Source organism: Scatophagus argus, chromosome 12, assembly GCF_020382885.2.
Source record: "Scatophagus argus isolate fScaArg1 chromosome 12, fScaArg1.pri, whole genome shotgun sequence".
Taxonomy (NCBI): domain Eukaryota; kingdom Metazoa; phylum Chordata; class Actinopteri; family Scatophagidae; genus Scatophagus; species Scatophagus argus.
Window position 1 is genome coordinate 23,167,850 of NC_058504.1, and position 27,767 is coordinate 23,195,616.

The 27,767-nt window shown below is 42.4% G+C and overlaps 1 protein-coding gene and 1 non-coding gene across 4 annotated transcripts in view; both read right to left on the minus strand.

Annotated features, from left to right (window-relative positions):
• Positions 1–1,580: 1,580 nt before the first annotated feature.
• The window catches only part of LOC124068207 (transcription factor COE3-like), a 127,160-nt gene continuing 100,973 nt past the window's right edge, over positions 1,581–27,767 (minus strand). For 2 of the 3 annotated variants that reach the window (XM_046406226.1, XM_046406224.1), the window contains exons 11-16: positions 25,046–25,134; positions 12,923–12,988; positions 12,250–12,424; positions 8,888–9,067; positions 6,459–6,548; positions 1,581–5,590 (exon numbers count right to left, since the gene is read on the minus strand). In XM_046406226.1, coding sequence (XP_046262182.1) covers positions 5,559–5,590; positions 6,459–6,548; positions 8,888–9,067; positions 12,250–12,424; positions 12,923–12,988; positions 25,046–25,134 — 632 coding nt within the window. In that variant the 3' untranslated portion in view covers positions 1,581–5,558. The remainder of the gene's footprint in view (positions 5,591–6,458; positions 6,549–8,887; positions 9,068–12,249; positions 12,425–12,922; positions 12,989–25,045; positions 25,135–27,767) is intronic. The other variant, XM_046406227.1, reaches the window with a different exon arrangement.
• trnad-guc lies at positions 23,747–23,818 on the minus strand. The gene has a single exon. It is a non-coding gene; the product is annotated as a tRNA-Asp (tRNA).

Here is a 27,767-nt window from a genome sequence, read left to right on the forward strand (position 1 = left end):
CTAGCATAGCTTAAAAAAACTACTTGTCCTCCTCTGTTCAGGAACACGTGTCCCCTGAGTCATTTACAGTACAGGTAGGAGAACTGTACTGTAAACTGTACTGTAAATGATAAAGTACAAAGGTGACATCCAATTGACAATGTTGTGTTCTAGAAATGGCTCCTACAGGAATAGTAATAATTAGTTTAATAACTGACTTGTGCTTCTGCTGCTGACTAGCAAGTGGAGCAACATTAAATAAACAGTCGACTAATCCCACACACACCTACTCGTGACCCCTTACCAGGAGATGCCTGAATGATCAAATTGGCCAATAATGTTAACATCACCTCACTTACATACATAAATCCAGTCTGAGTGGGGCATCAAACTGAGACATTGCACATGGATATGTTTTAAAAACAATGATGGGTTTACAGGACAACAGACTCTAAGAATGTTGACACTGCAGACGTCATCGGTTCATGAAAAGCTGTGCATCATTATGAAAGCATAATGATTAAAAACTCTGAGAACACAACTAATAAAGTTATAAAGAGCCCAGTCCATCTGTGAACTCATGTCTGAAGGTTTAGAGTTGCAGATTTACAGGCTGTCAACACAAACCTCCACGTAAACCCTCCTGAATCATCGTTTGTATCTCCGGATCCCAGCTGATGTTTTTACCTGCTGCAGAGCTTTCTTTCGGGCTGAAGGATTGCTGCTTTGGCAGGGAGCTGCCTTGACTGATTTACATCAGCTCAACTCCAAACGTCAATGACAACTCTGTCTTCAAGATCCTCTGCCAAAGGTCTTTGGAGGACCCTTTCTGCTGGGTGAACGATGTTGGAAGTTTTAAGATGAAATGTAAAACACTGTCCGTCCAAAACCTAAAAACTTCTCCTCCAGTCGCATCCTTCAATCCAGTTTGCTCATTCTGCTGCTTTACTGGACTATTTCCACTTCGGAGATTTTTCCTACAATATCTTAATCTGACAGCTCGAGTTATTGTAGACATTTGTTTTTTTCTACATTCAACCTTTATTCTGAAAAACAGTCTTGTTTCAGCTTAATGACGCACTTTCGCTTTTCTATACTTTCTTTTTCGATGTCACCTGTCCGGGTGAGCTTGTTTTCATCATGATGCCCCTTAAAGGTCCATTGACTGAAAGGGTCGCAGCTTTGTGTGCTGCAAAGTACCAGTAAAAACCAACCTGACATATATTGTACAATATTTTAAGACATTGTAAGTTTAAATGTGATGACACTGTAGAACTCTCTGCTTGTGTGCTCCTTCTCTCACGCCCCACCCCCTCTCCCTCTCTCTCTCTCTCTCTCTCTCTCTCTCTCTCTCCAACCGGTCAAGGCAGATGGCCGCCCATCTTGAGCCGGGGTCTGCTCCGAGGTTTCTGCCTTCTAAAAGGCAGTTTTTCCTCGCCGCTGTCGCCAAGTGCTCAAGGGGAATGTTGTATTACACTTTAATTAAAGAGTTTGGTCTAAACCTGTTCTAATTGGAAAGTGTCATGAGATAACTTTTGTTGTGAATTGGCGCTATATAAATAAACTGAATTGAATTGAATTGAAACATGAACCATGTGAGAACGTACAGTTCAAGCCAAATGTAATCTTTATTAGACCGTTTCTGTACAAAAAGCACTGGATCACAGGGAAAAAAAAACAAAACAAAAAAAAAAAAAACAAAACAAACAAAAAAAAAAAACATGCATCTATTTACAGCATGGCCAGAGACAGAAAAGAAAACAATCAGGGGTGTTGTTCCCGTTTGTATTTTAAAGACATTAATTAAACGTTGTGCTTTGATATACTTTGATGATATATTTCATATTTCACAAAGATGCAGTACCTCTGCCCTCTTTCACATTGAAGTAAAACATTGAAAAAAGTATACTTTGCAGTTTTTAAAACCTCGGCTGAAAACCAGGTCAGTGACTGTGACCCAAAAGAAAAGATTCAGCGAGCTGTTGAACGGTGAAGTCGGATGAGGGAGTTTATGCTGAACTGAAACGAGGTGTGACTGTTCACTCTGCAGACTGGGTTTCATTAGGGTAATTGAAAAAAAATGGCTTTTCCTGAAGACACTGGACAGATGTTCACCCACAAGCCAATGAAACGGTGTCTGGGTGATGCTGTGCAGTGACTTAAGGCTTCTGTCAGTCCAACTCCATTTGCATAAAGTTTAAAAGTTTAATCCATCCAAGCTTCCAATTCCTGTCCTCACCTTTTTCATTCCCATTTAATTTTTTTTTTTTTTTTTTTTTTTTTTAGGAGTTAAAGGGATGTTTGATGGTTCCTTGCTGTCTGGTAAAACTGGTTCTACAACAGTCCATTAATGTGAACTCTAATCACATTAAACAATGGAAAATAATGGAGATTTTTTTTGTGTAATTATATTCTCTAGACCTGCAGCTCAGTAGCTTTGGATCTTAAGAGCCGTGTCTCAAGAAAGACTTCAAATATTGAACTTGTAATGAAAACCTGTAACTAGGTTATTTTTTGGAAATATGACTGTTTTTTATGTCTTCCTGTGATTATAAGTTACTAAATTATAATTACGTAATGCAGAAGTAATGTCTAGCATGTTATTTCCGCTGTTGTAAACTCCTGGATTGAGTTGTAGTACCTTCTTTTGTGATTTGATGCCACAACTAAACCAGGAAGTTTTACCTTCCAAGTTTTTCACTGAAACCAACAGGCTATCTAAAAGGCTAACCGCTAACAAGGTTTTCTGCAGTTTGAGATCAGCGCTGCAAACGTATGGTGCGAAACAAAACAAATTCCCACAGTTTCACTGGAGAGAAGCTTGTCAAATGAATCAGAAACTAAAAACAGAGAGAAGACTTAGTGTGGTCAATCGTAAGGCATCGAACATGACTTTTAGTTCTTCTAATATTCCACGGCAGCGTGGAAGACAAGCTTGCATTACAGAAGAGGAACACGGTTGCATAATTAAATGATCCAGATTGTGTGCGACGACGAGAACAGCACCATCAACAACAACACCAACATCGATGGAAGTTTCCTTGAGATCAGTGACCCAAAAAACTTGGTTTTAAAATCTTCCTGTACTCGTACAATCATTCTCACCAAAAAACACAAAGACGAGGATCGGGTCTAATATCAAGATGGATAAAATATTGTCTTCTAAACACCAAAAACCAAGAGATACGCTTGGCCCAAAAGTAAAAGTGGAGGAATATTATGACATTATAAGCTTCTGAAATATAAAAATTTCACATGACAAGGATTTTTACCATTTCAGAATGGCAGAGAAAACATATCGGTGCATATCGTTCTAGCTTTCATCTTTTTGTTTGTTTTTTTTAAACTTTCAGCTTTTTTTTTCTTTTTTGCTAAGATACTTTGCTCTTATTAAGTGCCCCAACAAAAATAGTGCATTAAGAAATAACCATGATTATACATTTCACAATAATACACAAAGGACGAGAAGAACCAGGGGAAACACAAATGATGCCGCCGTTTACAAAAAGTTAAATATTGTATCGGAAAAGCATTTTTATACAAAAGTGATGAAAGCTTTTTTTTAACGTCCTGCTTTCAAAAACAGGGAGACTGCGTCATGACATTTTTTGTTTTTACAAAAGGGTTAATTCCTCTCACTTGTTCACTCTTTTTACAATATCTAAAAGGTATTAAGACATCAAATGTGTTTACATATATATTTGAGACTATCATCCAGGCCTAAATCACAAAGGAACTCCCCAAAACATACTTTATAAATACATATAAAATAAGCACAATCAGAAGAATCACAAGAAAATCTGGTACCTAAATGTGATTAAAACTGGTGCAAGCTTTTTCTGGTTAAAATCTACCACTCGGCACACCTGCAAAACAGAACTATTGTACTGAAGTTTTAAAAATGAGACCTCCAAAACAAAAGAAATAAACAGAAAATTTAAAAAAGAAACACTCGGGCTGCCTCGACTTTTCTTCAGACGAATGTTAGGGTAAAGTTCATTCTTCTCTCCCCGGCAGAACTTTTGTTCACTCTTTCTTTAGCTTTGAGATTTACTGCATTTCCCCCCTTTTTAGAACATGAGATGCAAACATTGTTAAAAGCTATGGTACAGAAAGGAAAATGTAAGAATATTTACTCTGGATTTAATCAGGAAAACCGTCTGACGGTCATTTCCACATTTGAAAAATGGTTTGAAGAGTTTTCCTGGTTTCTCAGGGCTCAGTCCAACTCAGGGCCAGTGTCCGCCGAGAGCTTGTGGTCCAGGATGAGCCAACTAAGTCAACTTCAGATGGGGTTTTTGTTCATGTGACTATGGGAAAAGTCAGTGAACAGACCATTATCTTGTCTTCCAACCAAATGAGGTCATAACCTGCTGTAAATAGTTGTTTCAAACAGATCAGATTTTAGGTGGTGAATCAATTAAAATCTGAACCTTTTGTTTACTACACAACCACATATTTACATGTCTGACAGAGTCCTTCACTGTGTCTTCATTTCAAAGTGCTTAATGAAAACAATGAACATCACAATACTGTCTGACCTCCACTCATTTCTGTATGAGTATTAATTCAAATTTTGTGTGATCTGTAACAGTGATTAGAGTGACATATTGTGCCTTGTTTGTGCTGTTGTCAGTGCTCTTTTATTGTGTTTTGAAATGTAGTTTAAAGCATCATGTTTCTGGATGCCACTTGGGTTGTTTTGCTTTTAATTAATAATAGAGTATCTTGATGTGTTTTGTCTGGTTTTAGAATCAAATCTGGTCTTACCAGTCAGGCTCAGTTTGGGTCTGAAGTAGAATACAGGCCCATGCAGAACATTTAAGTAGAGAGTGATTTAAGCAAAGTCTGTGCTTCAGTAGCAATAATGAGTCTTTGATAAAAAATAATTTTGTGATAAGTCAAGAGTCTCATTAATCTCATGTTATATGGGAATAAATGGAAGCTAACGAGGCCTGGAAAAGAATTCGGATGGCTGTGATGTTTGTGATTTTTGGCCCTTAAAATCTAATCCTGATCTTATTGGCTTATTATCCAACAATATCAGAACCTTTTTTGGTGATGTCATGGAGGTGAACAGAAGCTCTCGGTGGACACGCCTCTTTCCTGTCTCACAGTGGTTCTAACTGACCTGAGACCTGCGTGGCCTCCACAGACTTCTGAAGTCAAACTAACCTGCGTCATAACTCAGCACAACAATACTCACGCAACATGTAGACACCTGCCCTCCCACCCACAGTTCGCTCTTCGCATCGCTGACCTTTCGCCTTCTCTGAGGAAGCATCACCTCAACGTGGAGCTGCTGCACATCTGACAAGGTTCCATTCCAATTTGAACATCTGTGGCGCCTTGAAATCTGACAGAGCACGAAGACGTCAACTGGCGGTAAACTAATCGATGAAGAATCAAACTTATTTTCGTGGTGCAGTGATGATTCAGGGTAAGCTGGGGTTGGTCGGTCTCAGGGAAGATGAGTTTTTTCGCCACTGTTGTTGCCATGGCATTCAGGTTGGTGGGTCCATCAGTGCAGGGGTTTTTTGAGGGGGTGGGGTCTGACGGTGTCTGGCTGAAGATCCTCCTCACATGGGTGGGACGATGAGACCTGCCATAGCTGAGAGACATAAACACATTCAACTGTCTGATTTTCTGAAACGGCTTCAAACAAATATTTGTGAAATATCTCTGAGGTTACAGGACAAGTAAGATGAATTCGTTTATGCTGAACATGACGGTCTAACAGTCTGTCAGGAGTCAAACTTAGAGCGCATGACTCCCTCGAAAACTTCATCGCATCAGTTTTGCAGTAAATAAGTCATCACATCAGTGTGTCGCAGATTTAGCCTTCTAAAGTACACGTTATACGGATAAACATCTTTTTTCTGTCTACACATCTGAGTGTATTTTCCTTACATTCGGTTTGATTATTGAACCCAAACTTTTTGTTCTTAAAAGCCATTTTTCTGTAAAAAATAAACTTGAATTGAGTGAACAATCAGAATAAGTTTGTTTTTGTTCTCCTCGCGTCCCTGTAGTCCCAGTGTTGACTCTTGTTTAGACTTATTTTGAAAAGTAAAGCTGTCCAGAATAATTGACTAATTAGTGAATAATTGACTCTAACTGAACAATTGTTGACACTGCACAGAAATGACACTGCAAAAAAAAAAAAAGAAAAAAAAAATATGAACCATCTCACTTTTTTTGATTTGTGTTTGAAGCACACTGAATTGCCAGTAAAAGACTGGAATTACTTGACAAGATGAATCCAATCGAAAAGCATTTATTAAAGTCTTAACATTTTGTGCCAGAAGTTATGGATCAACTTTGACCTTGTCTAACAGCAGGTCTTCACATGGAACAAGTACATTATTATCATTACAGTGACACAGGACGTGTGTCTGTGTGTCCAGGTGAGACAAGGACAAGTGGACAGCAAAGGACGGGGAGTTTCTGACAGGTGGGAGGGGTGGTGGGATGCTCACCCTGAAGGTTGCTGCCATTGGTGGTGGTGCAGGTGGGGGGCGGGGAGGTCTGTGGCCGCACGACAGGGGCGAAGGCGCTCTTCTGTTTGACTGCAGAAACCATATGGACAGGAGAGAATGAATAAGGGCCTATGGGAGCAGAGGAACAGAGAGGAGGAGGAGGTGATGAAGAATGGAGGAGTCCTACAGGCTGAGGAGATAACAGTAACAAGCAGGCAGACAGACAGCGGAGGTGAGTGATCGGATGGAGATGAATCATGCAGGAGGAGGAGGAAGAAGAGGAGTAATGAGGAGTGGGGGGGTGGGTCCCTGGCTCAGATCGGGCCGAGGAGGAGCTGGAGGAACAAACATGCTCCAAACACAAACATCTGCACATCTGGCAAAGTTGATCCATAACTTATAGGACTTTTATTTTGTAAGAAACCAACCGGATCCAATCTGATCCAACCTGAGAACAGCGGCAGCTTCATCCACACACACAGGTGTGTGTGTGTGTGTGTGTGTGTGTGTGTGTGTGTGTGTGTGTGTGTGTGTGTGTGTGTGTGTGTGTGTGTGTACCCAGCATTTGATCTCCTCATGTAGCTCTACAACAGGTTCTGATTAAAGAAACAGTTCAACATTTTCTCCTTCTGAGTTCAGTCTGTGTGTTCAGCACACAACTGGAGGCAGGGCAGGGTTAGCTTAGCATGAAGACTGGAAGCAGGAGGAAACAGCTAGCCTGGCTCTGTCCAAACTTCAAATATACTTCTACCAACACCTCAGTAGCTTACTGGGACTTTTTAGTAAACCTGAGGACATTAAGGGTTAGCGTTAGGGTTAAGAGATCTGCATTTTCATCATGATGAAGATCATGTAAGATCACTGAAAGCTCTGGAACAGCTACTAAACAGACTCTAAAAAAGTTACCTGAAACACATGAAATTATCTGAGGACGTGACCTCAGAGACCCTATTTTTCTGTTTCTCCCTGCTACCAGTCTTTGATGCTAAGCTAAGCTAACCAGCTGAACACACAGACTGAAGAGAAAGAATCAGGGGATTTCAGACAGTGTTGAACTGTTCCTATAAGAGCTCTGCAGAGTTTATGGACACAGTGAGTCTGTGAATGATTCAAGGACAGCATTTGAAAATGAAACTGTAAAATGAAACTGGAGGGAATGTAGATGTGATTTATCACTTTGTGCCAATGACTATCAGTCTGTCCTGGATTGCTGCTTCTTCCTCTTCATACTTTCTCTCTTTCTTGTTGTTTTTCTGTGTCTTTCTGCAGCTGATATTAATGAATTCAGCCCAAAGCGTGAATGCATGAAGGGTGCAGTGAGGATGTTAGTGGGGTTAGTACAGGAGGAGGAGGAGGAGGGGAAGGGGTGCGGAGGAGGATGGACAGGGGGACAGTCAGGGGGAGGTGAACAATGCGTGGCGGTGTTCAGTCAACATAAACACACACACACATACACACATTTAGACCCTCGGTGGAGGCAAACTGTAGCTCAGCCAGGCGAGAAGTGAGCCCACCTTTTGTTTGGTCGCCAGGGACAACAACATCACCTGGCACAGAGACGCAGTGTAAAGCTCGATACCTTCTAAACGAGTCTCACTGAGGCTCACTGAGCTCTTTGATACAGAAGCCAAAACAATGGAGCACTCCCCGCGGGCGAGTTTAGACTTTACCGGTCTCCAAAACACACCTGCGCCTTCCAAGCAGCAGCTCCGACTCCAGGCATGTTAATCAGAGCCGAGTGTAAAGTTTCAGAGGAACAACAGGGCCAACTGCTACTGAAGTATCAACTCGTCTGTCTCTCGCAGCGCTTCACTTCTGTTAACTTCCATTATTCTGTGCAGGAAGAAACGACGACGACTAACAAGTACTTGAGCTTAATTCCAATATCGACTCTGACAGCCTGATCGTGTCAGAGAATCTGATGATGCATCAGTCGATCTTTTTCTTTACACACCTTAACATAAATTAACATTTTTGATAAGAATCCCGTAGATTTGCATGCTCATGAAATCTGCAGGACATTTTACAACGTGAAAAGAGAATGACAACATTGTTCGCGAGGATTTCTTTTGCATTTCTCTACTTTTTATCATTTACCTCCTGATGTATGTATATGCTGATGCCGATCTGCAGTGAGCTGATATTTAGACAGTTTATTCTCTGGAATCAGATAGTTTGACAGGCCTTTAGCAGCTTCCAGCCAAATGAACATTAGAAGCATTTCTCTTCAGTGCAATTACATGATATAAAAGCACAAAAGCTTGAATCGAAAATATCACAAACTGTTGACTCTTGCAAAAAACAGTGAAGTGTACTTCAGATTGTAGAAACACCCTTAAAATTCCAGCTGACAGTTTGAAAGGATTCGTCCTGCTAATTGCCTCTCAGATGGATGAGGTTTAGTTTTCAAAGTAAATGAACCCACTCACTTGCGTAAGCCGAGTTGGTGGAGCCATTGAGGAAGCTGGGGGAGCCAGGTACGCCCAGGTTGGTCATCCCTGCTCCGTATCCGTTCATGGTGGATGTGATGGTGTTGTAGTTGGACTGTTGAGGCGTGGAGCTGGGCACATAGCCACGAGGGGACACGCTGTTCGAGTTACGGGAGTAACCTGCAAGGAGCAAACATGTCAGTGTCAGAGAGGGTGAGGTCGGTCACTCACCAAAGCCAACATGAAATAACTGTTTTTAAAAAGAGAGAGCTGATCCAAAAAGGGCAGAAGGGTAACGATGATGATGATGTTGCAGATGATGCAACATGTGACCAGAGCTAATAAACTACTCAGGTCCTCGTTTGGGTTGTGGTTACAAGGACTGGAGACCTTTTTTGGTCAGAAATGTAAACAAAGTTTTGAGTGTGTTGTTCCTGGCGTTTCCTCTACATGTCCTCACTGTGATATCATCACTGCTTTTACCAACCGCTCGCCTCCCACCGGCGAAGACTGCCCTTCATCTCACCTTACTGCTGCGCTGTACTTCTGTACTTACCTTAACAACCCCCCCACCCCCCACTGATTGACCCTCATCCAACATGCATTGAATGCCGATGTTCCCTGCAGTACTCAGCCTGACTTTTGACCCCCTTATGAGACTCCCATGTTCCCAACGACCTCGGGCCGGGCTCGACGAGCAGAGCCAAAAATGTGCCAAGTAGTGCATTACAGCCCCCCCCCCATGTTCACTTTCCCCCACTTCCTGGTTTGGGCCAATGCTATTCCCAGCAGGAGCAGCTAATGGAGCACTGCCCAGGGACAAGGGCGAGGAGAACTGGCGATGGGAAACACATGTGGAGGAGAACAGTGCAGAAAACAGCCAAGAGCTGGAGCACGTCACAGCTCACACTAAATGTCACAATTGTTCTTCAATAATAATAATAAAAACAGAACTTCTTTAATAAATGGACTGTGTCGTATTTGTTTTGGTGTGTCGGTGTCCACAGCAGCGTGGGAGATCAGATGCACGTCACATCCTTTGACCGCACGCTGACAACTGGTTTCACAGTTTTCACAGGTCACATGATGGATTTCACTCACTGAGACAAACACCACAGCTGCGACAGGAGTGAAACCCTGAAATGTTTCATAATGGCTGGTACCCTGTGCAGAAAGGAGGAAGTTTTTGTCATTCTGTCTCTGCAGATGTGAAATCCTGCTTAATTATTTCTGACAAGATGATATGGAAAAATGTCTGTCTGTCCGTCATATGTCTCATGGTTTTCTTTATCCAACTGACGGATGAAAGATGTTGTATGTTGTGGATTTTGGGCCCAACATGATGTTGCGTTTTCTAAATAAAACTGACTGCAAAAATCATAATTAAAATATGCAGAAATCACAATTATGACAACATAATTACGAGATACACGCTTAAAACCAAGAAATCCAGTTATTTTTCATTTGGCACTTTTTTGTGGAACATTTTTTGGATTATTCATAAAGTTTTTCATCAAGTTGTTTATTTGCTCTTGCTGGAGTCGAGACAACGTGTGTAGATCTGTCTGTCTGTCTATCTTATATTCACAGAACAGTCTGTTTATTAGACAAGAATAAAGTCAGGTTTACTGTTGTTTCATTTACCAGGTTATTCTGGTTATCCTTATCCTACTGCATTCTTCGGCAACAGGTGTAACTGCTGCAAGATAACACCTGAGCGAGTTCCACTTACCGAAGAAGGCCATAAAATGCAGTCAAGCTGCAGAAAAAGTAAGCAAATCTTGAGTTTAGCGCAGATTCATAAATCAGATTTAACTGCGACTGTTCCTGCAATAAATCAGTCAGTCTGGAGGTGACAGCAGTGTTCAGATCTGCTCGAGTGTCAGACTCAACTTATTGCTCTGTAAACCTCACCAGCACCTCCACGCCTGCTGTCAAAGTGAAACAGAAGAACGAAGACAAGAGAGGAAGAGAAAGAAACTGAGGCAGAAAAAAAATAATCTCCTTTTTCAGGACGACAACATGACGCTGAGCAGGCCTCCCTGCTCTGAATTAGTGCCGTACATTACCCGCCCCAGCCGTCTGATAAGACCTGTGCTTAGGAACCTCTGTTTTTATTAATGTTTTAATCATGGTAGATAATTGCGAGGGGCACAAAGAGCTGTTTCATACTTCATAACAGCGGGAAGGACAGCGGTCAGATCCTGGGTGTAATGTTTCGAAGCGGAGAGCTCGATGCACATTAACTACTGGAGTTATGAATTTTCAGTGCAGTTGCAGCCCCGTTTCCCATGACCTCATAGATTCCTGTACGGTGTTCGCTTGCGAGCCGATCTAAAAAGCAGACGATAGTTTAGTCAGGGAGGAACAGGGAGGCTTTTGGGGAGCAAAAGTAGCTCCGTCTGCTTCCTGTCAATACATGTTCACAAGCTGTTTGCTGCACGTTTTCCTGAGCATCCGTGAAAGAAGCAGAACTGACTTCTGAAAGGAGACATGGAGCTTTTCTCTGAAAGTCTGCTGATACTCTGTTTTCTTCTTGTCAACATGTTCATACTCAAAACCAAAATGTGTAGTTTATTTTGACTCAGTTCTACTGCCACAAATAATCACTACAGCACCGAATGTGGATTGATCCTTCACCGATCATAGTCTGCAATGATTGAAAAGAAAGAAAGACTGAAGGAGGGATGTTTTGTCCAGATTGTATTCTGTAAAAATAGTTTTTATTTTAATATTTTTTTTTTATTTTGAAGTACGGAAGAAATGTTTGATGAGGTCTCTGCCTTTAGATGATTTGAGAAAATCTTAACCACAAGTAACTCATCAGGAAAAACGTTAATCAATCAGGAGGAAAGAGTCAAAGACAAGACAATAACCCTGATGTGAAACAATAATACTATCATAAGGTGTGCGTGTGCGTGTGTATGTGTGTGTGCTCTAAACTTTATGATAAACATCTTTAATTTTGTGAAGCTGACATCAACACTTTTCAAACTGCTCAGACAGCAGGAAGAGCAGAACCAGCAGAGACCAGAACCAGGAGAGCCCAGAACGAGAAGCAGTCGAGACATGGGCAGACAGGACCAACTGATCACATGGTTACTGCAGGGAGTCTGTTGGTTTATGCTAACTCACAGATTTTGCTGGACTCTACTGGTCTGTGTGAATGACCACTGGCCTCTCTGAACTTTACTCAGTTCTCAGTTTGTACAGCTTGGCCTGAAACAGCTGATGTCCTCAGCGGCCTTGTCTCGTTGGTGGCCCCTGGTGTCGAAGGGTCCCTCTCATATGGGCCTCTTCAACATAAACAGACACCACCCCCGCATCCCCCCAGAGGATTATGGGTAGTGACGAGCGCTCACCCTGGTCGGCCTGCGAGGCCTCGGAGATGTTGACGGCGAGCTGACTGCTGAACGAGTTCACTCCCATCATCCCTGAGTGAGCAGCCGAGCCGGTGAGAGAAGGCAGCTGGTTGTGACTGCGAGGGACGCTGTAGAGCGCCTCGGTGAGGTCAGCCGCTCGTTTCAGGATGATCTCCTACACACGGAGGGAGGGAGGGAGGGAGGGAGGGAGGTGGACAAGAAAGGGAGCGAGTAGAGGAGATGATGGAGGGAGTGATGAGAAAAGAGGGAAGACAGTTGTTATCAATGTTCCAATAATTTTAACACAAAAAACATAAAAATGCTAAAACTGCTGGCCAATAGAAAAAGAGTTTCCTGGCCGAAGCCAACTTTTCCTACAGAACCTTAATTAATTTAATAGAGAAAGTCGATGTGAAATGCTGGAGAACAAACATCTCCACTAAAACTGGAGAAATGACTTCACAGTTTTGACTTTGTTTCAGTCAGTAAGTCCAGTGTGGCTGAGATCAGGGAAAAATGGTTACAGTTCACAAAAAGATTAACAATAATTTCAGATATGTGACAGGATGTGAACTCTCTTTAGTTCAGGTGATGGCTGTTCCTCCAGTGAGGTTCTGTTTGAATGTGCAGAACTCAAAGGAGGTGAAAGGTCAAAGCGAAGCTGCTGACTCACCTGGTTGTTGTGTGGCATCCCGTACAGAGCCTCCACCAGGTCAGCTGCCCGCTTCAGCAGCACCTCCTGAGACACAGACAGACAGACAGATAGAGAGACAGACACAAAGATGGAGACAGTTCAAGTTCCCTTGCAGAACAGCTTTAAAATTGAATTTTTTTGTGTTGTGCTGTAAATCTGTAAATGTCATTTAAACTGAATCTGACTCAAAGTTTGTCCATGTGTCAGAAAATAGTTGACAACAATAAATAAATAATAGAAAACACAATTTCCCAAGACCCAGACTGATGTAATCTGATGTGTCAAGCAAAACTCAAACATATTAACAGATGATGAAGAACCAGCAAAGGAGCAGGAAGCGGTGGAAGTTGCCATTTTTCCTTAAAAATTACTTTAAACAATTAATCCATAAAGTAACTGATTGATTAAGGGATGAACTGTTTCAGCTCCAGCCTAACAACCATTGGATTATTTCTGCTTATTTTCAGAGTGACTAAAACTGTCCAATCAGAACACTCTACAGCTGGAGAACAGCTGGAGGAGTTTCTTCACGATGCACATTCCTCTCACTAAAGCGAACCTGTTAAACAAGGTAACAAATCAGTGTGTTACACCTGCACAGAGGGGAACCAGTCAATCATCAGCATCAGCTCTACTACAAGCACTCAGGTTGTTTTGTCTGAACTTCACTGAGACACCACGTGATGGAGGAACTGAGAGTCGATTCACGCCAGCATCTTCAAAATGGCCACTGATGGAGATCAGGAAGAGAGATGGGAAGAGGAAGGGATGGATGTTTGTATCCAGAAGGAAGGGAAAGAGAGAAGGGAAACTATTAACATTCACACATGCATGTACATGCACAGACAGACAGACAAACACACACACACACACACACACAAATACACACTTTCTTTCTCTCTCTCTCTCCCTCTCGCCCGGGGCTGTTTTCTCATCAGCCCACAGGAGAGGAAGCGTCCAATCCAGGCGTCGGCAATGCAGCAGGTCGCTGCATCGATGGCTGTTAATAACAATAACTGGACTAATAAATAGATAAACACACACACACACACACACACACACAGGGGGACACTGTGTGGTCAGAGGAGGAGGAGACAAAAGAATGAAAAGAGATGGAGTGAAGAAAGGGGGAAGTTCTCCCTCCCTAAAGAAGGAAAGGAAGGCAATGAAAGGAAACAGAAGGGAAGGAAATGGAAGAAAAGTAAAGGATGGAAAGTGGAGAAATGGAAGAAAAGCAAGGAAAGAAGGAATAATGAAAATAAAGCTAGGAAAGGAAAGAAAGGATTAAGAAAAAAAGGAGGAATAGAAATTAAGAAAAACACTGAATGGAAAGAAAAGAAGAGGAAGCAAGGAAGGAGACACAGAGAAACAGAGAAAGTGAGAAACAGAAATAAGAAAAACAGAAAGAATGGGTAAAGGAAGTAAAGAGGGAAGGAAGGAAAATAAGGAAATAAAGGAACAAAGAAAACAAATGGACCTGAAGGAAGAAAAGGAACAAAACAAAACTCCCATCAATGTGAAGGAAGGTGTGTTTTTTCACACCACAGCTTCAGGTGAAAACACACACCACACACACACGCAGGTGATCAGCTGATAGAGGAGACAACAGACAACAGGAGGGGGGTGGGGGTGTGTGTGGAGTCCCTGAGGAGCAGCAGTGAGGAGGTGGAGGCCTCTGCTGGAGCTCCCTGAGGTATTACAGCACAGAGGAGGATGAGAGACACTCAAAAGAGACAGACAGAGAGGCAGAAGGAGGCAGAAATAAGGAGAAAGCAAATGAGCGAGGCAAGAAAGGAAACAAAGATTTAAACCACCAGACGAAAACTGAACTAGCTCTGACTGCTGATGAATGATGATCGCGATGATAGAAATGATTTGATGCTTTTACCAGAGTAAAATTCATAATGCAGGACTTTTGCTTGAACTGGATTAGTTTAGGCTGTCTCCATCTGTGATTATTAAAGGAACCGTTCACCCAAAAATGCAGATTCAGTCATTATCTACTCGCCCGCATTTCATGGAACAGTAGTAGCAGTTAACAGATACTGACTGAATGTTCATTTTGGGTGAACTGTTTCTTTAATGTGTAATTGACATGAAGTGTTTTTCCTCGCAGGAGTCTTTGAACTGAACATTAGCATTTTGGCAGCTGTAAAACTCCTAAAAAAACCTTTTCTTTTCTCTTGGCTGTCAGCCTGAATCACCTGCTTCTTCGTCACATCACATCTGCTCAGGTTTGCTGCTCAAATCTGTGGATTTTACTTCTGTCTTCACTCAAGACAGAATGTGAGCTGCTCTGATGGGGAGAGATTACAGGGGATTTTTCTCTGGATTCTACTCGGGTTTTATTTTAAAGTTCTGGTTGAGCAGCAGCGTCCAAACAAACGTCTCCTGTGACTCAGAGGAGAAACAGTCGCCATTAACCACATTGTTTTCCTCCCAGCCAATCAGAATGCTTCCTCGCGGCTGGCAAACAACCAGCCTTCCACACACACACAGAGCTCTTGTTTCCCACGACAGACGATGACCTCGAAGGAGACGATCCAAGACACTGAGATGGAAACAGAACAAGATTTTGGGGAGGGTTTTTTTTTTTCTCTCCCCAAAATGTTTCACATCCACCGACCTGAAACCCACTGAAGAAATAAAATTCTAACAGTCAGAAGATTTTTAATAAATACTAAAAATGTTTACTAGAAGATAAACATTTACTGTCTTGTGTTGCACTGCTGCTTGTGTTGCACACTTTTTATCTTGTCAGTTAGACCATTTATTTGGGCTGAATCCATCCTGAGTCCACCGTCTGGACCGGAAGCCTGCCCATTCAGACATGCTGTGATTTGTCCATCATGTACCTTTGGAATAAAATGTGCCACAAGACAGAACCCATTAACTAACTCTGAACTGCTCTTAAGGGTACTGATCATTTATGTGGAAATGTTTTCCACAATGTAACAGAAAGAAGATTAAAAGTTATGTGAAAAGGATTAAAGTTTAAGCTCATATACACCGAGATTGCTGTAAGTCAGTGCGTTCAACCTGACTGGAAATCTGCACACAGATCACTTTAAGCTCCAAGTGGACTTGATGATTTGTGGATTTGGACAGACGTCAGTGCTGGCAGAACTCAAGGAAGTATGGACATTGGCGTAATTTTTTTTTTTATCTCAATAGGTGTCACAAAAACCTAAACAGTGAATGCATCACGGTTCAGCTGTTGAATGCCACATATCAGATTTTTGCTGCATCACACTGTTTGGATTCGGTTTGGTTTCCTGAAGAACTCCACCTGAGCAGCTAATATTTAATTAAATCGTCTGGCTAACTGTCAGAGTCAGGGAGCTTGAGGACTCTGTTTACAGCTCAAAAATGAATGTCGGACCAGTTTGTTAGTCTTTGACCATGCAGAAGGTGAATTTTGTGTCTGTGTGACATCATCTGGACTCGTGTGTCTGTGTGTGTATGTTTGATGAATGAATGGCAATCAAAGCGACACGCTGCCACCACTGTGAGTGTGTGTACATATGATACGGACTGTATATCTGTGTGTGTTTGGTTTGTATGTTTGCACATCATTATGTCTTTTTCTTTCCTCCCTTCCCTTTTCTTTTTTCCTTTCTTTACTTACGGTCCCTCTTCTCCCGCCTTTGCTTCCTTTCCTCTCTATTTTTCTTACTTCTGTCAGTCCCCTTTTCTCTGTCCTGTTTTTCATTTCCTTTTTCCCCACTTTTCTCACTTGCCCTTTGTTATTCCTCTTTTTATTGTTCCCTTCTTTCTTCTGCTTACCTTTCTATCCTTCCTTTTATTGCCTTCTTCTTTAGCTCATCTTAATTTGAGTTTCTCTCTTTTTATATTTTAAACTAAAAACAAAACAAAACAAACAACAGCCATCCTCATGCAAGTGAAAGGACAAGTCCCTGGCAGTGTGAGTATGAGTGAGTGAGTGTGTGTGTTTGTGTGTGTGTTCCTCCTCTGGCTTCATTAATCTCCATTAGAAAACATAAGTTAGTTAATGTCTCCTTCACGGCAGCAGCGAGATGCCACAAGGCAGCAGCTGCCCATCGCACACACGCACGCACACACACACACACAAATACACACCTGAAAAACACAGTTCACAGAGGCCTTATGCACAAAAGATTTTAGCTCTTTCAGTAATGTGTATTGTGTCCCTGTGTGCATGCGGAGAGTGTGAGTGTGTATTTGTTCTCTTTCTATTTTCATTAGGTCCTGACAGACACAACAGCCTTCTCAAGTTAATGACGCCTCCAAGGCCTTGCTGCCGCTGCTCTGTTTCTGTGTGTGTGAGCACTTGTTCATTTGTTGGCCACCACTCTCTAATCTGTGAATCAGACAGTTATCGCTTTTACAGCAGCAGCCATCCAATCAAATCTGAAGTTAGGAATCAGTCCATAACTGCTCAATGTGTGGAGTTCCTCTCTAGAGCCAAGTTTTGGTTTGTCCATTCTGGGCTACTGTAGAAACATGTGGGACTCCACCAGAGGACCCACTGCCTCTGTTGATATAAAAGGCTCTTTCTAAGTTAACAAAAACACAGTGATTCTTCATTTCAGGGATTTTACACTAATGCAAACATAATTATAATTATATTCCAGTTCTCTCCCTAAATTCTAGACACAAACAGAGCAGGTTTCCATGGAATCTGTCAGTGTTCCTCCTCTTCCTGTCGACTTCCTGCACAAACTGAACAAAGTGATTTTTTTGAGGGGGGGTCAGATCCAGTTTCAGCAGTTTCAGGCCTCTGCTGCTGCTGCTGGATGTGTTGTTATCTGTGTCTAATTGCCTCCACACTGCTACGCTTTACATCCCCATTCACACCATTACACACACACACCAGCTGTGTGGCCACACCCTTCTCTCTCTCTGACACACACACACACACACGCACACACAGAGCGGCATTGGATTCCTGTCAGCGCAAGTGTCGGCAATCAGAGCGCTGGGCTTTAACGGCGCTGAAAGGCCTGCCCCGATCGATACAGTAATGCACTGGCTCCCGGTTATCATCATAATCTCTTATCACTGACCCACACCTCCAAGAGAGGTGGGGGATGGGGAATATGAGAGAAGATGATGGACGAGAGGAGAGGAATGGGAGATGAGGAGAAGAGAGTCTCTGGGAGTTTCCCTTCAGTTGTGAGGAGATGGATGCACTCAGGGGGAAGGAGGGAGGGAGCAGGGAGGTCAGAGTGGATAACTGGACAGCTCAGGAATGGGGGCAGCTAGAGCCGGGGTCTGCTCCGAGGTTTCTGCCTTCTAAAAGGCAGTTTTTCACTGCCACTGTCACCAAATGCTTGCTCAAGAGGGAATGTTGGGCTCTCTGTATTACAAAATGTAATTAAAGAGTTTGGTCTAAACCTGCTCTAATTGGAAAGTGTCATGAGATAACTTTTTTTGTGAATTGGCGCTATAATAAATAAACTGAATTGGATGATGATGGACTGGTGTTCAGTGCATCTGGATGTAAAAAAGGTTCACTGCAGGCTCTAGTCACTCAGATTACAACATTGTCAACATTGTTTCCAAAGCAACAGTGTTTAAACAATAATAATCATTAACTTCAGTTCAACCACAGAATTAACTTTAACTTATAAAAAAAAATAAGTGTCAGAGGCAGTTTTCCATAATGGCCAGTGAGGAGGATTGAGGTTATTATTTTGTTATCAATAAATCTCATGTGCTGACCACTGACTGTATATAAAGATGAACAGCGTGAGAGCAATGTGATGCCAAAACATCTGGATGGCCCCCTGGTGGCTGGCTGCAGTACAGCTCATAAGTCCCTCCCCCTTCATGTTAACAAATGGGACATTGGCCCAAGTACACGTCAAATAAAAATTTCCCAAAAATGGTTTCTGTCATTTTAGGTAGTTCTTATCACGCTGTTGTTTGTTCAAGGGTTGTTTTTTCTGTGTTGTTTAGTTTTAATCATTTATTTGATGCTATAGGAAGGAGAGGAATTCTGCATTAGTTGGGGACTAATTTCAGCAGCAGATTAATCCACATTTGGTGATCTAATGGGTATTTTTTTCCACACAGGATGTGGGGATAAGTCAAAATAAACAGTGTGTGAGTTCATGGTAAACAGTGTGGCTCACTGATGTGGCTGTTCTGGACAACACTGGAGCTCTGTGGCTCAGAGGAAGAAGACGACGTATCAGGCTGTAATACACACAGTGCTTGTCAGTAGAAGCATTCGCTGTTGATCAGTATTTAGCCAATCATGCAGCAACTACAGTGACCTCTAGAAGGATCACAGATTAAAAAAAAACTTCTGATTTGTGAGACTCATTGAGGTGCTACTACAACATACGACACACAGGTCACATGACCAGTGCAGGTAGGTGAGCTATGACTAGCACTAGCAAGCAAATCTGCAGCCATGTTCACTGCCAGCTGATTGTCTGATGGAGCTCTTTCACTTTTTTTTTAAAGAGGATAAGAAAAAACTGGAGCCACCTGCACAGAGGTGAAAGCAAAGGAAGTGTTTGATGAGAGTGCAGCAGTGCGATAGACACCTACACAGGGAGCCACAGGGAGTTTATAGGTGGAGAGAAACAAGATGGTCTCTCTGGTTCATCCTCAGTGGGTCTAATCAACTCAGCACTGAGAAGGAGGAGGAGGAGCCCACCTCGTTCTGGACGCATTGCCGTCGGTGAAACTCTCTTTCAGACTGAGATAAACTGATCCGAGATCTGAGTGTGTGTGTGTGTGTGTGTGTGTGTGTGTGGCAGATAAATTTGTTTTTTGTTTTTTTTACAGTTTACCTCCTCTTCCTCCTCTTACGTCTCTCTGGTGGAGTCACTGTCAATATCATCATGTACCAGGACCAGCTGATATGACAAAATATGACCTCACTGTCCTCCTCACAGACAGCAAACCACATCATTTGTTTGTTGGAAGAATTACTGCCAGTTAAATTTGTAGTCACCACAGAATAATACACAAAAGATCCACCTGCTTTTAACCCTCAATACTTTGAATGAAACGTAAATCATGATTTCCCCAAGAAGCCAAACAGTTTAATGCCAAGAATAGTTTGTATTCTACAATCAAAAAGGCCAAAAAGTCATTACAAATCTTTAATCTTTTCTTTTTTAGAGTAAATTCTTAGTCACCTGCACCAGTCTTACAGAGTCTAAAGAAGGATTTCAGATAACATTCAGACCCATATAAAAAAAAAGGAAATTTTATCAACAATTTTCTTGTGTAATTGCATCCTCTCCTTGCTGACTTCTTCCATTCTTTCCTTACCTCCTTCTGTCCTTCCCTACTTCCTCCTCTTCTATTCCCTTACTCCCTCAACCCCTTACTTACCCCCTCCTCTCCTTGTATGTATGGAGATATAAATGAACTTTTAAATTCAAAAACAAAATGAAATCAATCCGAAACAAATGTGTTCTTTTTTTAAATACTCATAAAACTGAATAGATTTTAATTGGTGTTGAGGAAGTAAAACACAAAATCAATGGAGTCCTAAAAGCATAAATATCAAATAATAAGCATATTCTAACATTACTTTTTAAAAATGACCTGTTAATAACTGATATCTCTGCAGGTTAAACTAGATTCTTCTGAGCGTACACAGAAACCTCTCACTATCACAGTACAGTCCTCCCAAAAGACGGAGGGCTGCGCCCTTGTGACCTTGCCCTGCTTCCGTCCATCTCTTGACATATTCCTCCTTTTCTCCCCTCCTCCCTCTGTATTTTTTCTCTTTTCTTCCATTGGTTTCTAGGGGCTTAATTACGTGGGGCCGGCTCCGTGGTTGGGGAGGTGCTGGGCGAAAAGGGATCAGTGTGACCCTGGAGGAGAAGCCATCAGACAGCGGCCTTAACAATGATAAATCACCCCGAGCTGAGCTACAGATACAGCCGCCACCCCACTGATCTCTATAAAATATGGATAGACCTGCGCGCTGTGCAGGAGGAGCAAAACAGCATTGCTCCGGATCTCCAGATTAGCGATTATCAGGTGGAGAGGTATTCTAATGATGTGGTACATGGTGTGGGGTTAATTCTATTCAGAGGAAATGGATTGAAATTCAGCTCATGAATTGAATATTGCTCATTATTCTCAATGAGAGCAGGAAATCTCCTCATTCATGAAGTGGGTTGGAATTAATAATCCCCGAACAGACGGATACCCCCCCCCCCCACTCCCACCAAGTGTGGATGGGGGTCAATCATCAGAGCTAAAGGTGCACACACAACACACCAAACACATTTAATCTCTACTTCATGCTTAACAAATCAGCAGGAAGGAGAGGAGAAAAGGACTCAACTTTAATTTCTCCTGCAGTTAATTTCAGTTTTCAGGTTTTTCCTGTTAAACCTGAGGTTTAAAGTTTAAAGACTGGTTTTTCACCACAGAATGTCCCTCATTTTACAAACTCAGCATGTCAAGCTGCAGCATAGAAAAGTAAAGCCATCAAACAGCCTCCATCTCAAACATTTACTGAACAGAAACCTTAAAAGACCCTCAGATGAAGGTGGAACAGACACAAAATCAGTAACTTTAACTAAAGCTTTAAAGGACAAAGGGAAACAGAACATGTTGCTGCTTTTCTGACTCGTGTTTTTAAATGTCTCTCATCTTAGTAATTAAGGCAAACTTCAGTCACATTTTCATATTTAAAGGAGCGCAGTTTTATGTCTGTCTGCGTATAACAGACACAGATAGGCAGTTAACAGGCGGTTCAACAGGCTGTGAGGCCAACTGGTCACCGATGACCTCTGGGGTTTCTCCTGGATCAGGTTCAGCCTTCTAATTTCATTTCCAGTCTGGCTTGGCTGCAAGCGGACACCTCAGCATCCGTGTGTCCGTGCATCCAGCAGCCTCAGGGAGGACATGCAGGACTCACTGCTGCCGCTCACTGTTGTGTTGACACCTCCACTTCTGTCTGATTCACACGTGGTTTACAGGCCAGGAAATACAAACAAATTTTCTACATAACAGATTAGTGATTAGTTCATTGGCTAACTAAACTTACTGATTTCAGTTAGCCTTGAGTCGGCTTCTCTGTCTGGACTCCTGGATGAAAACCCAGCTGATATATCTGCGCCAGGTTGTTAGTTAACATCCAACATCCAACAATGTAAACCAGAGAGGCCAAGAGGTGAACTTGATAGGCTAGAAGTTTCCCTCTGATTCCAGTCTCTGTGCTAAGCTAAGCTAAGCTAATCATGGCCTGGACCTGTCGTTGAGGTAATCTGAGAGCAGTTTCCCATCTTTCAGATAAAATCAGCTTTGTGGTTTCACTCAAGGTTTCCATATTCACAGTCACAAACATTCTGGCTCCATACAGCACCCGCAATCATCCACCTGACGCCCTGCAACAAATCAATCTGCCCTGCGCCGCACTGCCTGTCCAAAAACAAAACCTTCATCGTCCGAACAACTCTTTCCATTCCTCCTCCTGTCCTCCGCAGAGTACCAGCAGGTGAAAACAAAAGAGAAGCGACAAGCTGAATTAACCTGTCGCTGCTCAGTCACATGATCCTGATACGCCGTCCTGTCGCCTCTGTGGCTGCGAGCCAACAGATCAGTACATCAGTTTTCTTCTTGCTGTGATTTTTTCTCTTGTCCAAAACCTCTCGGAAGAAAAAACATTGGTGGTCTTATTGAGTTTTCTTTTGAATAAATAAATATTTAAAAGGACAAGGGGATGGAGGGTGGAGGTGTCTGACGTTCCACTCTGGCTGCAAATCAGGCCATCAAAGGGGCTAGACAATGTATGCTCGCCATTAGTATCAATTTACAAATAAACTGCTTTTTTGGTGGCTGGATCTCCGATGTCAGATTTTGATAAATGGTTTCAATTTGGCAGCTGCTTTCGAGTGTCAGAGCCCATCTGACGCTTGCTGCCCACCACCTCCGCTCGCTGCCTCAAAGAATCTGCCTCAGTTAGCCTTGCAGCCGGCAGCCGCCAAAATAATCTCTTCATACTAACAGGGCAGGTGCTTCTGTGTGTGTATGTGTGTTTGTGCGCATACAAATGTCTTTCTGGAGGTAAATATTGAAACCAGGATCCAGATTTCATTCCTGATGTTTTTCCTTACAAATCTTGAAAGAGCTTCCTGTGTTTTTCTTTTTTTTTTTTTTACACCATTAACTACAAATCACAGGCATTTTTCTTCACTGTTTTCCAAAGCCTGCTGTTGTTTAATAGATTTTTAAATGTGTTTTTTTCTTCCAGGCAACTGGTTTCTTTTTATTTTACTACAGATAGAGAAAAACAGTTTAAACATGCTTTAGATTAAGCTGTGAATTTATGTGACCAAGCTTATTTGTTATTCTACAACAAAAGACTCATTTTATTGTTTTAGTGTGTTCAGAAGTCTGGTTTTATTTAACCAGCAATATAAAGCCCAAAAATAAACAGAGAAAAAAATAGACACCATTCACATTCTGCTTGAAAAACTACTTAAAATATTAATCAATTATATAATTAGTTGGTGATTGATTTTCTATGGGTAAATCACCTCAGACTTTTTAGCTGCACCCATATTAAAAGATGAAAGTGACATATTTCGTCATTGGAGGGAACTCACTCCAACGAAATTCATGCTCTGCATTTAACCCACCCAAGTGACGTGCACACACACACAGCAAACCCGGGGCAGTGGGCGACCGCGTGCAGCGCCCGGGGAGCAGTGGGGGTTAGGTACCTTGCTCAAGGGTACCTCAGCCATGGACACTGGGACGGGGAATCAAACCAGCGATCCACCGGTTACGGGTCCAACACCCTAACCGCTGATCCACAACTGCCCAAACGACTTCCTCCCCGTCAGGGAATCGAACCCCGGTCTCCCGCGTGACAGGCGGGGATACTCACCACTATACTAACGAGGAGATGTATATTGTCCCAGTGTCTCCATCCACGTTAGCAGATGGGACATGGGCCAAATTAAAAACTCACATCAAAAAAAATTATCCTAAAGATGGTTTCTGTCATTTTATGTAGTTCTTATCACACTGATATTTGTGTGTTCATTTGAATTTGAAAATGTTCATTTTTCTGATTTCATTTGTTTTCTGTTCATTTTTAGCTATTTGATGCTGTAAAAAGAGACCGAAATGTCATGATTGACAGCTGAGTGCTGCTCCTGATTGGCCTAAATGAGTGTATGGGTGGGAATCGATACAGCGGCTCCACCTCCACATTACTAATGCACAGACTCTGGCTCCAAATGACTTCACCAGAACAAAATGGCAGCTCTCGTACCCAGGATATGTTGGCTTTACTTTTGTACATAGGGAGGAAGTGGAGACACGTCGGCCATCTTCATATGTGTCAGTGAGTGTCTGAATGAATGGCACTCTCAGCCAGAAATTACTCACATTTTCTTTTACTGAGAGCAGGCCAGATTCTCTAGACAAAATTAAATCTCTTTCACCTGGAAAATGGATGATAACTTTTCTGACATTAACCTCATCAATAAAGTTTATTAGTTGAAAATCACCTTTTGCTATTTCAAGACACGCAGTTTCATGAGTGTGTCCATCAGTCAAACACTGATGAACCAATCATCTCCCTCCACCTGCACGATCCTTACTCTCCATTTTCATCACATCATATTTAACATCGTGGCTTCTGTCACTGAGACTCAGCCAGCAACTCGCTGCCGTCCAAACCTTCCTCCTCGTCAGTCAAGGGGAAAGAAAGAGCAGCAGCAGTGGCAGCAGGTTTTGCTCCCATAAACAGCTGTCTCCTGTTTGAAGGATCAGGAACAATCAGTCCACTGGCAGCGACAAGTTGCCGGTGGTGCCAAGAGCGTACAGAGCAGAACCAACAAATCCAATCTGGCAACTCGGTCCTGTGCTGCATTAAATAATACAAGAAACCTTAAACTCGTGTGGTGCAGGTGGTCTATGGCATCGACAGAGGGACAAACAGCCACTTCAGCTTTAATTCAGCCTTTAAAGAGGCAGTAAAACCTGATTAAACAGGCTGGAGCTCTGATTGACAGGTGTATTCTGGGACATACCTGCCAGACTAAATAAAGTTCACTTCCTGGTGTTCAATCTGACCTGTGACCTGAGCGTGCACCAGTGACTTAATGACCCGTGTCCACTGACCTTTGGTAACCTTTCGGGGTCCCCGGGGTGGCGAGGGATGACCTTCTGTAGCCTCTGGAAGCCGTAGTCGATAGTCGGCTCGTTCAAGGCTGTGGGACGAACAGAGAAAGCAGCGGTTAGGATGACAGACACCAACTCAAGCCAACACACAGATGAAGCAGCACAGAAACAGACACTGATGTTACAATTACAAAGATCTGACAGGGTTTTCGTCACATTCAGTTAATTTCTGCAACAAACAGTGAGCAGCGGCTGGGGGCTCCAGGGCTCACTGAGTTCAGCACCTTCATCAGCACCATCACAACTTTAACAAATTACTCGAAAATCACTAGAACTGCATCTATTTTGATTAACAGATAGATACAACACAACAAACCAAAATATCAAAAATGAAAAGATTTTAAAATCATCTTGACAGTCATGAAAGGAGCCAGCAGAATTAATAAGAGCTTCACTTGGTTTTCTCGTTAAGCACATGTCTTTCCAGTTAGACAATGTTTACCACTGTCTGTATATGTATTAAACATTCTTGTTCCCATTTTAAGTCAAACACTTGGTGTTTTACGTTTCAAATGCCTTTTGTTGGTTGGCTGAGTGAAACAAGTCCAGCAGTTTTTACAGTTTAACTATTTCATCAAACCCTAGAACGTTTGGAAATTTTAATTCATATTTGAAAAATGCTTGCTGAAGTTAGTTGTGTTTAAATCAGTCCTCTGAGATTTCTGACAATCTTCTACTCACCAGTAGGTCTGGGTATACAGTGGGGAGGAAATCCGAGTTTTGGTACCAACGCAATAAATGTTTGATGCTTTTCATTTGAAGTCAACTTTCAGGACTTTTTCTCCTTTAACACACCTCAGTCAGTAAGAAGACGTGTTGAGATTTACACCAAACCTTGTTTCTCTGCTGGTTAAAAAGTCCGACCAATTCAGTGCTCTTCAGTCTGTTGGTCCTCATTAACAGTGAACGCTAACAGAGAGAGAGAGAGAGAGAGAGGGGGGGAGCGAGAGAGAGAGAGAGAGCAGTGTCAGTTGATCTCTCTCTCTCTCTTATTTTCCTGCTGTTTATTAAGTGTGAGACCTCACACTCCATCTGTCCTCCTCACTCTGCCTTTTCACGGCTCCTCCACCGCTAATTCAATCCAACCTTCCCTCCCTTTCCTATTTTCCTCCACTCATTCTACTCCGCAAACAATCTGCTTTCCTCCTCCTCCTCTCCACATGCAGTGAGTAGAGCTGGAGAAACACCCGGAAATGAGTTTGGGGAGATACTTCTCCATAATCAAGCCCATTAATCATAAAAGCCTGTCAAATTTGACTTTGGGGACAATTTGTCAGCCGATCTTGCCCACTCCACTTTTGTCACCGTTGGCTCTTGTATTCTGTAAGGATGATTGACACACCAAATGCTGTTGAGTAGAATAGCTAGTTTGCGCTAATATGCATAACCGTGGCTTTCATGAATAAGAATAAGGCAGCTATACGCCAGAGCAGAGGGGTCTCCTTCAAAGGGCCCTGCCGCCGTTTGTCGCCAGCGCTCCAAATAGATGTTATTACCATTATAACAATATTTGTTTTCTTTCCCCGGGAATGGGTGACCGCGAGCTGCTAAATCAAATTTGTCGGGCCCGTTTCAAGCAGCGGCAGAGGAGAAAAGGGGCTTTCAGGCTGCAACTGGGGTGGGGATGATATCTGAAGGGTGACAGAGTGCTGAGGGATGTGGCCCTCCACGCAGGGGCTGCCACGTTGGATTTCTTGCCTCCCTGCCTCCCTTAGAGGAAGCAGAGAGCAGCACGGCCTGATTCTATTACCTCCACCCTCCGTGAATCAAAGAGGGATTCACTGTTGGATCCCAAAGAGACTTTTTGGGAGAATGCAGAGCAGCAGAGGATGAATGGAGATAATGCATCGAGGATGACACAAGCACCAATGGCCACGTATATACATCCCAACTTATAAAACAGGTGAAAGGCACTATGGGAAATGCTGCAATTGAATAAAAAACCCATTTACACTCAGAGAAGGAGAGAGAGCGATGTTTAACTCTTCAGCTATTTGCATCAGAGTAGGAAACTTTGCTGATCTGTGGCCTGTCTGGCTCATGGACAATTTTATCCTCAGTAAATTCAATAATCATCATTATTAACGTGAAACTTTATTAATGTCATATTCTCTTTCTGTCTCTACATATTGTCCTTTCTGTTCCAGCTGTGTCCATCCTGGAGGAAGGAGGACGCCTCAGCACGATTTCTGTTAATGAACTCATCAAAAAACTTGAATGAATGAAATAAAAAAAAACTTATTTTAAAATTATAAAAACAAGCAAAGTGTCTGGTTTGATCTCAGCAGGACAAATCTGAGTGGGGGGCAGGTTCAAGAGCAGGAACTGACTGAAACTGTTTCTGATTCTAATTTGATTCTACATTTATATGATAACTTTAGTTACAAGCAGACAGTGTTGTGGGTGGAACATTTGGTGGTGACTACAGACCAAGAGAGGAGGCTGCTTTAATTTAAATTTCAACACTGTAAGCACATAGCAGCTACAGTGACAAACCGAAGTGGACAAACACACACTCATCCACAAACCCAACCTCCACCCTCTTACTTTCCACCAGCTACTACTGACAGTTGGTGCAGGACGCAAATCTTAACCTGCCATGCATGCTACAAGTCATATGTGTTTTTTCTAATCGAAGAAACCTCTGTCCCCTGTCCCAGAA